At 39.1% G+C, this 10,426-nt stretch overlaps 2 protein-coding genes across 2 annotated transcripts in view; both read left to right on the top strand.

Annotated features, from left to right (window-relative positions):
* The first annotated feature begins 5,608 nt into the window (after positions 1 to 5,608).
* LOC122572101 (cell wall protein DAN4-like) lies at positions 5,609 to 6,614 on the top strand. The gene is made up of 2 exons (XM_043736694.1): positions 5,609 to 5,796; positions 6,007 to 6,614. The coding sequence occupies exons 1-2, from the start codon at positions 5,674 to 5,676 to the stop codon at positions 6,517 to 6,519; spliced, it is 636 nt and encodes a 211-aa protein (XP_043592629.1). The 5' UTR covers positions 5,609 to 5,673; the 3' UTR covers positions 6,520 to 6,614.
* Positions 6,615 to 9,718: 3,104 nt separating this feature from the next.
* LOC122572103 (salivary glue protein Sgs-3-like) overlaps positions 9,719 to 10,426 on the top strand; it is a 1,453-nt gene continuing 745 nt past the window's right edge. Inside the window, exons 1-2 of the mRNA XM_043736697.1 lie at positions 9,719 to 9,841; positions 10,034 to 10,409. Of these exons, the coding sequence (XP_043592632.1) occupies positions 9,719 to 9,841; positions 10,034 to 10,409 (499 nt within the window). The remainder of the gene's footprint in view (positions 9,842 to 10,033; positions 10,410 to 10,426) is intronic.

The raw sequence follows: 10,426 nt of genomic DNA, 5'->3' as shown, positions 1-10,426 counted from the left end.
CTGGCGAACTTTGTGCACGCACGGGTGGCACGCTCGATGGCTTTCGATAGAACGGGCAGAAATGTGTGGCCTTGAATCGAGGAAAGGAGGAAAGGCTCCTTCTTCTCTGAACACAAGTCGTCTTCCAAATGGTGGGAAAATCGGATTACTTCGTCGAAGCTGTTTTTGAAAGGGAAATCATCACATCGAGTGTTGAGGACAATCTGATTGATTTATTATGCGAGGCTGCGTGGAAAAATAAATTGCAAGTATACACAGCGTCCATTAAGGACACGGAGATTCAAATTTCGACACATTTTGTTGTTTGCGGATCCTACAAAATAAATATGCGTTATTGATCAAATTGACGTAATTAGAATTTTATATAATTAGGTTGCATGTTTTTGCCCAAAAAGTTCGTATGTAAGTATTATTTACCTGTTATTTTTAGGTATAACGATTAATGTTATAGTACTTGAATGCATTTGGTTCTTTCGACATCCTAGTTCAATTCTATGTAGAAACGAATAAATTGTACATCAAATACTTTATACATACGTATAAAATTAAATGTCGTGTCGTGGTCATAAAGCACTGGCGTGTTTAGTGATCGGAGAAATGGCATCTATCTGTGGTCGTCATCGGGGAAAGAACGTCCCGCGGCCAGGCGATGTAAACGTAACCCGGTACTGAATTAATTATCCTCGCTCGACTCGACCGCAAACACGGCGGACCAATGTTCCCTGATCGATATTCGATATTTGCCACGATGCTGACATGTTTATGGAAACATTCGTGACGAGCGCGTCGTTATACCTGTCCTAATATTCGACGAGTACCCTGAACTTTGAAATTAATCTCCGAAATCGCCAACTACTCGTGCTATGTTTGCCTTAATAAATCCACCAAGTGAATTTCACAATCCAAATAATTCTCTTTCACCAAAGTTCTCGAATTTCTCTCGAATTCTTCGCGAATCGCACACGCTCAAGAAATTTATCTCCACGTAACGTTTCACGCGATCCTCAGCAACCCTCGCCAGGTCCAATAAACAAAACTCCTTTCCTGGACCCTCACGCACGACTCGGCCGGCTGTCATTAGATTTCCTTACAGAAAGACAGATCCAAAGAGAAGAGGAGAAAGAGGGAGGAACAGCAAAAAAACTGGCAGCGATCTAATCCAGCTAGGAACGTGTCTCGAATTTACCTCCCCGTCGATTCGTTCGACGTCAGCGTTGACTTACAATATTTCCCAATTGACCGACCCACTTCGCCGGGAATTACGGATTAGCTTTGACAAATGCGGCCAACATCGAGAATTCCCGGCATTCGGAAGCAGGAGAAATCATATCGACTGTAATAATTCTCCGGGCAATGGCAGGGCCGCGAGTTCGAGGCCGGATCGCGTGCGATCCATCTTCTTTCACAGAGAAAAATCAGTTCACGCTCGTTTGTCACCGGCAAGAGTTTTAATTACTAGCAGTGCGGGCGGTAATGATGACGAACGAGCTCGTATCGACGTCATCGGTGAGGTAGAGGGTTGCTCGCGGTGTTGGATCAAAGGTGACTGTTTCGTTTGATGATATCGTTCCACCAGTCGATTCCATTAGATGCTCAATTGAACTGTTTGTTGGCCGCTCGATAAGCTTGTCGGAGTGTCAGAAAAGAATCGAGGTGCAGGGGCATAAATAATTAAACAATTATTTAATTAAGAAATTCGATAACGAACTCTTCGTATAAAGAATCCAAGTTATAGGTAATTAAACAGTTACCTAATTTAGAAATTAGTCGAATGAGAAATTCAATATCGAACACTTTCTTTCTTCCTACCTTCTGCTCCATCCCCTTTACCTACCGATCACAGCATTCCGAGTTCTGACGCAGTTAAAGATGGAGAATGGAAAAATTGACGATTGGATAGACGATTCGTGGAACGAATCGAGTCCTTTCTGAGGGACAACGTCGAGATTCGACGAACAAAGATCAAGGCGACTCACGTCGCGCGATTATATCACGATTTTCTGTCCTGGGAAAACGTTCGATGTTAAGCCGAAGATTCGTCTGAAAGACACCCTCGGTCCTTTTCATCGCGCCGCACTCCATAATTAAGGGACCGTGCGTGAAACGTGCGTGTCGCTTAATGAAAGAAGAGATCTCGAGGATTTTACCTTCGCCAGGATTGTTCTCGATTCACAACGTGACGATGCTGCGTTCACGGGATTTCCAGGCTGACCCTTGATTCGATCGATGCTTCAAAGGTTACTCTCTTGATTATGGTACTATAACTTCGTGACGTGACTCCTTCAGTATTTCGAGTTTTTCAATATTCCTCGATTTATTCTAATCCTTTATCCGTAACAGTGAGAAAGGATGACATATGGTTTTATTTATAGATTTGAAACTTTCAGCCAATACTCCTGTCTAAATATTTTATTTTATTCTTTTATTTCTATCGTTTATTCTGTTCTATTTATATTATTATTTATTGTATCAATTACGCTTTCTTCGATACTCACCACATTAATTTTTCACACTTTTCTCTTAACGTTCAAGATCTAGGAACAAATTTAACACCATTTGGAAACCATGCTGATCTAGTTTATAAATTACCACCAAAAGTATAATAGTTTTACCAGTTTTCACGTTTTCTCATTCAAAACCCAACAATCTTTCAGAGGATCCTTTTCTAGCATTGCACGGTAGCACACTGGCAAGCAATATTGTGATGTCACGCGTGTCTCAAAGAAATAGAAACAGAGATTCTACTTCGATCGTCTACTAGTCTCGATCAAAATTCAATTCGATAATTACCGATACCTCCTCGAATTGAAATCGAAGCGTAAAAAATGCACGTGTACTTATTTACGAGAAGAATAAAACAGAATCACGTTGATCAGAATTTACCTGATACGAAACGCCACGTGCATCCTAGTTTTAAAAATTCCACGAAAGCCTGGTGACCGTCTCGCGTCCGTTCGCCTCGCGCAACTACTCGTAAATATCACTCCGGTCGCGCTGAAAATTTCATGTATGCACACGTGCTCGAGCATTTCCCCCGGTTGTGTGCCGTCCCTCCGTTTTTCACTTTCCTCCGGTCCGGCGGTCATAAAAAACCGCTGACCGATATTATCCACTCTAAGCTGGTTTACCATGTTCCTACGTGTTCTGTCAGCTCTTCACGCCAACAGGCAGCCGCCGGGAGTAAAACGAAAAAGCGCAACGGCCCGCGCCACGTCGCGCGTCGCCACGTGACGTGAGTAATTACCGGTACGAGCGTGCATGTACACGCGTGGCTATATACAGGGTTGCCTAAATGCTAGGTATTGCCGAGAGTAGAACAACATCGATGATGGCGTTAGAAAAAAGGGAAGACGACTTTACAATCTTTGATAGTTTGTTAACAAATTACCGATGAAGTACCATAATGTTGACAAATATTCTATTGTATGATTTCTACCTATTTGGAAACATAACGGTGGATATGTTAAAATCTTCGGTGTTTCGTTGTCTGTATTTTATTGTATAATTTTAGAAATATTTTTTTGTACTCGTAGGAATAGCGATGAAAAGCTCAAAATATCCTGAAGACTTTCTGAAGAATTATTTTCACATATGTCGAATTTTTAAAAATCTCGAAAATAATCTTCGGCATGCTTCCGATCACATGACGATTAAAAATATATTTTCCACGGTATCGCACAATTTTTCTACCTGTTCTTTATATTTAAAAGATCACAGAAATAATCTCAGGATCTCCGATGTAGCTTTACTCGTACAAAAATTTAGTTTGCCGACAGAAAAGAAGAAACAGAAATGCTTTCCCATCACTAACCTACTAATACAAAAGAAATATTTTCTTTCAATATTAAATATCATTTCTTTCTTTTTTTGTATTTCTGGAAAAATTAGTGACGATATCGGTAAGTGAGCAAACTTATCGCTTCACCCTGTATATAAGCGATACTCGACTACGCATCGGACTACACCGGCAAGATTTTTAATAGTCGTCAGCCGGAAACTCGACGGATTAATGCGACCCGGCGTAATGAGAAGCAGGCAGAAAATAACCGAGAAAACGTCCAACCCTTTCGTGTTTCACCAGCCAGCTCTTCCCCTACGAAAATGGAAGTGAAACGTGCAATTCTCTAGCTAAGGTAGATTGCACGGTCACGAGCAATGCTAATCAGATTGATTATACTTGACGTTACAACGATTATCACGAGTAAGGATGAAGCAGGCTTAGTAAATAAGCAAACTGATAATCTAACCTATCTACCGATACTGTTGCCGAATAGCAACTCGATTGAATGAATTTCTTCATCGACAATTGAGAGACAGAGAATATCCTCATCTTTTACTACATTTACATTTCTCTCTTTTTTATATAAATATATATATATATGTCGGTGATGAAAGAACATCGGAGCCTTTCTTTTGGAACGTTTGGAAAGGTCCCCAATATTTTAGTCCAGACTTTTATTACAGCTACACTTAAATAATAAAACTGAGAAATAGTTGTAATGTTCTAATCCGAGTATGGGAGCCCGAGGTTTATGACGGTGGGCGTGGGCCCGAAGTGACATAACGTGTCACTGAACGTAGCCACGGTCACTGGAGGGACGTGTGCCTAACAGAGGTCTGGAATAATTAGATAGCTTTCCTTAAAAACAAAGATTGACCCGAGAGGTGCGGAGAGTAGTGTATAAGGGCAGTTCCACTTGGACTACGTTTTAGTTCATTCAGATAAGTTCTACTTGTACGTTGAGTCACGTCAAAATCGTGTATCACATCTCATTCGTTATCCCGTTGACCGTGGATTCGTTATCGAACCTAAATTCATTGTCATCGACATCTCGATTATCCGATCGCCGCTGTTACTTGTTAACTTCTGTAATAATCACATCTGTATCAATAAAGATCAATGAGAATACATAACAACGATGGCCAATTCGAGTGAAGATTCGTCAACCGCGCATAATTCCAATGATAACCCGACATATATTTATGACGTTTCTTTTAAGGAAGATTTTTATTAGATTTTTATAATTCCATATTTTTCTTTCCAAATTTGTAACCATCTTGGGGTTGACTTGATTGGATTATTTGTCGCGAAGGGAAGAATTTCGTAAGTCTGTCGCGTCACCCCAACATCCACCAAGATCTTGACGATGGTTGACGGAGTTTGACGGGGCTTTTATGCAAATGTACCCGGCCTCCATCAGCTGTAGCCGTTCGAAATAGCGTTCTTCGTTAAAGAATCTTCCCCAACCTGTGTCTTTCGAACCCTGCTGACTTGACAGATTACTCACACGCTCGGAAGTGTCAGAATAAATTTTCTGTTTGTCATTGTCGCCGATTATAGGCGGAAAAATTGATTTCGTTATAGCCAAACAGAGACGGATAAACAAATATATCGTGTAAGTCTAATTAAAATCATTATCGTTGTTCAAGTACCCTTTATCTTCATTCAATGAGATATGTAATCTCAGAAACTTCTTGCATCATAAAGGTTGAACGTAAGTTGCGCAAGTTGTTGTCACGACTCGGCAATGGTTATCTTTGACTTAACATGGAACGTCCGATCTTTGAGGAATCTCTGATTGTCGATAGCGGGAAGCTATATATGAAGACACTAGTTTTACGGCAGGTTTGAAAAGTCGATCGAACCGATCAATACCGAGGATCCTCGTCAAAATGCGTGCCCTCATTTTTCTCTTCGCCTGTTTATCGCTGTTTGCCACCGCATGGGGTAACAACTTGATTCTTGGCAGACGTCTGTTTGGTGATGTTCTTGTCGAATTTCGACCCATCTTGAAGGTGAACAATGACAGTGATAGTTTTATATTTAATCCACGTCGAATCAATATCGTTCAATTGTTTTTGAGCCGCGATAACTCGAATCGAAACAAAATTTCTAAAATCTGGTAGTGATAATAATGATGAAACTGATATTAGTCAGAATAGTACTGCTTTTAACATGAAATACTAATTACTGGAAATTGTAATATATGTATTTTTTACTTTCAGCCACCAGTGCCAGGTGTCAGTCACACAGCCACGATTGACATAACTGCACCACCCGGCTACGTGATCTCATTGGTCAGTGTAATCAACCGAAATCCGAGGGTAGTAAACATCAGACTTACAAAAGGTTATATTGGACAAGACTCGATGGTCTTACTAGCTACTGGAAGACCAGGTTGGGCTCTTTCGATGGAGGTTACCGTTTTCGCTATTCGTTCTAAACACCATAGTACCACAACAACTAGTACTACTTCGTCAACGACTACGAGCACTCAATCAACCACTACCTCCACCAAACCAACGACTACGAGCACTCAATCAACCACTATCTCCACCAAACCAACGACTACGAGCACTCAATCAACTATCTTTACCACACCGGTTACACTAACTTACTACCGATATCCCGGTACTGGCACACCACTGACTAAGGACAATCAACCAGCATCTAGAATCTACCGAACCAACGACTACCACATAGTGAAACTTCTTGCACCATGGAAGTTGAACACATAGGAATGATACATTTCAAAAATCATATACAGAGCATAGAAAATATAAAGATCGTAAATTTTCAACAATAGCATGAAAAGACCTAAATAAAATAATAAGCAAGATGAAGACAGTGCGATTAATATTTCACCATACTTTATTTCCTTTAATCCCAAGTCCTGGTATTTCCTATTCAACGTGAAATTCAGCTAGATATTTGTCACTATGTATCGTCGAACAACGAGTACGTTGAATGCACGAAAACCGATTACTAGAGATAGAAGGACGCCTGGTAACGCTGGGAAATACGGTGCCGCGACTCCTGGTGTACACAAATTATTTTTCTTTCATACGGCTACACAATTCCGTTTTGTAGAGCGGCCGAGCGGTGCACTTTAATTTCTCCAGAGATTTATGCAAGCCCGACCGCTTTGAGCCCGTGTGCCACGCGTAATAACGGGGATGCGTGTACGACCTGCAACATCGGTTACACGTTTCCCGTGCTTTCACAGAGCCAAAATGTCAGCGGTCTTAATGCCCTCGCGAGGAAGATTTACGGGGACAGACCCGCTTCCGCTTTTCTTGCATTTGCTTCTGCTTCTGTTCGATTATTTTTCAAGAGGGTGAGAATTTCCTTAGAAAGCCATGTTTTCCGCACGATGAATATTAATCGTTGTGTCGTCGACAAATTTGAAACTTTAAAGAATCCTTTTTGTTTTTTTGTTTCTGCCACGTTTAGTTTAGAATGCCATTTTTTATATATCTTTTAGGATTTCTTTTCGAAGTAACTGTGTGATTCGTTTGTATCAGTTTTTGCGCACACATTCAGTAATGATCCGAGAATATCCAGCATTATTTTTAAGTGAAACTAAATAAAATTGCATCAGTTATATGCCGTTATGTAACTGAAATCTAAATAAATTGTTTTCTTTAATTACTATAATATTTTTTAATATTTTTAAAATAAGTGTTCTATTGATTGACATGATTCTGCTATTTACTGCTATCCAAAAAATATCTAAACAATGCCAGTCTAGACCGAAATACCTACCTTTTAAAACACACTTTTCACTGCAATTACTCGTAGCGATCACTAGCACATTTAAAAATTGAACTATGCGCTAAATATGTAGTAGGTGCACAACTGCTTCTACACTAACGGAACGATATTTTGATTTGTTCTGCAATTGGAAAATGTGATATGGCTCGATATAAATGTATTAGTTGTTACATGAGAGGATGATTTACTTCAGGTGACGCTTCTAATCGTACAAAAGAAACTAGGTAGCATTTCAAGAACGAAAACTTAATCGAACCGAATATCTAATAGAGATAAGATTAAAATTAATTGATTAATTGGAATTCATAGATGAGATCCTTGACGATTGTTTTATCACTTTGTTTGATTATTTTATCGTATTACTTCCACTGATTGTTATTCACACTTTTAAGTACGTATAGGATTGATTTTCTGTTTTGCCATTTATTTTTTTTTTTCTTAAATAAATTTCATGAAATAAGTGGAACCCAAAGTTTGTGCGAGATAACGTTGAAAAATCCTTCAAGTCACGTCCTCGTAGTATGGGTGCAACTAATTAATGTCTAGTTAAGGAGCGCCGCCTTAGCCTAGTTAACCGCTGAAAAGATCAGCGGAACACTACCGATCGGTCGCTGTTTGCCGAAGAGGACGTCGTGAATACAAATTCTAAGCAGAGCGTTAGAACTGAATCTTAAGAAGCGGCTCGTAAACGGAAGTTTGTCGAAGAAATTAAGGAAATGCGTTCACGTTGATCGATTTCCGTTCGATATCCACGAATTCGTCGACGTTCGATCATTTGGAAATTACTAAAGGCGTGTTCGTTCTCTTTGTCCGCGACGGAGAAGTCGATAACAAAATTTGATTCCCAAACAAATTGTCGCTTAAGAATATTTTACATTTTCGTTACGCCAAAATTACTGAAAATTACGAATTCCAGAATTTCTTCATTTGCAAATGAGGAGCTTCATGGGGGAAATATATCCAAAATGAAATGATGGATTAAGTAAATTGTACGATATATTGTATTAAATTGAAGCTAAGATATATTGAACTGTATTAAAATTTAGATCTACTTCTTAGATATTAGCTACGTTTCAATCGATAATTTTTGATAGTTAAAATATTGAAAATATCACTTATAATCAGAGAAGATCGTAAGGCAATGAGAGAGAATGAGAGAGAACCGATTATCGCGAAAAGTAACAGCTATAAGCGATTTGCGATAAAAAAAAAAACGGGATGTATGTATCTCACTTATTGTCTCCGTATCAGCGATCGATCATTTTGACAAGCCTCTATTAATCATATTCATATGCTAGATTTCGCGCGTGTCGAAATATTCCATTTAAGTTAGATAATTTATGTAATTTCGAATATTGCTTTTCAATTATATTGTTTTTTTCTCTTTCTTGATATTCTTTAACTACGATAAGCAGGACATGTGGCCTTGTCATCTTCTGACGTCACAACTTCAAACGTGACTCTTAATTTATTGCACAGTTCAGCATATGTCGCATATATTTCGGGTTATTAGACTCCCCAAAAAGTTTAGAATGAAGAATATTAGGACGATGAGTCTCCGTGTTTGCCTCCGAAGATAAAAATCGCACATCATGTTGCACAAGTTCAGCTGTGTCTTTTGCGTTAATCCAAAAATAAGATTCGAAAATTCCACTTTTTCTATTGTAAATTATATCTATGTTTGTGATTAAACAAGGCCAAATTTCAACCAAACATGTCAAAAGATAAATATATAAGTATAGGTAAACTCGGGGTTAATACTTTAAGTAAAGGAAACCTTTGAACAAAACAATCTACCTTTGGCTTTTTCCGTTTCCTACTTCTATCTTTTTATATTTTCTTCGGAGTGGAAAAATATCAGCATCGCTATCTTTCATTGTACAAAAAGTATATACAAAAACAATAGCACGAAGTGCAACGAAAGAAAAGAAGAAGATCGTTAGAGGTATCAGTCACCTCTGAAAAGTGTCCAATGAAACAATGATAAGCAAATATCGTTACGTAAATTGTTATCACGATTCAGCGATATATCTTTACTTAACACGGATTGTCCGATCTTCGAGGAAGTGTCTCCGATTGTTGATAAGAGGAAACTATATATGATGTCGTCGCCAGTTTTACGGCAGATTTAAGAAGTCGATCGAACTGATCAATATCGTCAAGATGCGTACCTTCGTTTTTCTCTTCGCTTGTTTATCGCTGATTGCCTCCGCATGGGGTAACAACTTGATTCTTGGCATACGTATGCCTGGTGATGTTCTTGTCCAATCTCGACCCATCTTTAAGGTGAGCAATGACAGTAATAGATTTATATTTAATCCACGTCAAATTAATATCATTCAATTGTATTTGAGTTGCGGTAACTCGAATCGAAACAAGATTTTTAAAATCTGAAACTGATATTAGTCAGAGTAGTACTGCTTTTAATACGAAATATTAATTACTGGAAATTGTAATATATGTATTTTTTACTTTCAGCCACCAGTGCCAGGTGTCAGTCACACAGTCACGATTGACGTAACTGCACCACCCAACTACGTAATCTCATTCATCAGTGTAATCAACTTGAATGCGAAGGTAATAAATGTCGTTCCTATAAAAGGTTATATTGGAGGACAGTCGATCGTCCTGTTGGGCATTGGAAAACCGGGTTGGCCTCTTCTGATGAAGGTTACCGCTTACGCTTTTCCTTCTCGAGACGTGAGCAATTCCACAACAACTAGCACTACTCCTTTACCGACTACAATTAAATTAACCACAACTGAACCAACCACCATTGAACCAACCAGCACTGAACCATCCAGCACTGGATCAACCACTACTGAACCAACCAGCACTGAACCATCCAGCACTGGATCAACCACTACTGAA

This window comes from Bombus pyrosoma, linkage group LG10, assembly GCF_014825855.1.
Source record: "Bombus pyrosoma isolate SC7728 linkage group LG10, ASM1482585v1, whole genome shotgun sequence".
NCBI lineage: Eukaryota > Metazoa > Arthropoda > Insecta > Hymenoptera > Apidae > Bombus > Bombus pyrosoma.
This window is presented reverse-complemented; position numbering and strand designations above follow the sequence as displayed.

Bases quoted from the DNA above. Each gene is read 5' to 3' on its own strand.
- LOC122572101 (XM_043736694.1), top strand. From the start codon at position 5,674: ATGCGTGCCCTCATTTTTCTCTTCGCCTGTTTATCGCTGTTTGCCACC. The intron at 5,797-6,006 runs GTGAACAATGAC...TTTTACTTTCAG, and splicing joins AATTTCGACCCATCTTGAAG to CCACCAGTGCCAGGTGTCAG.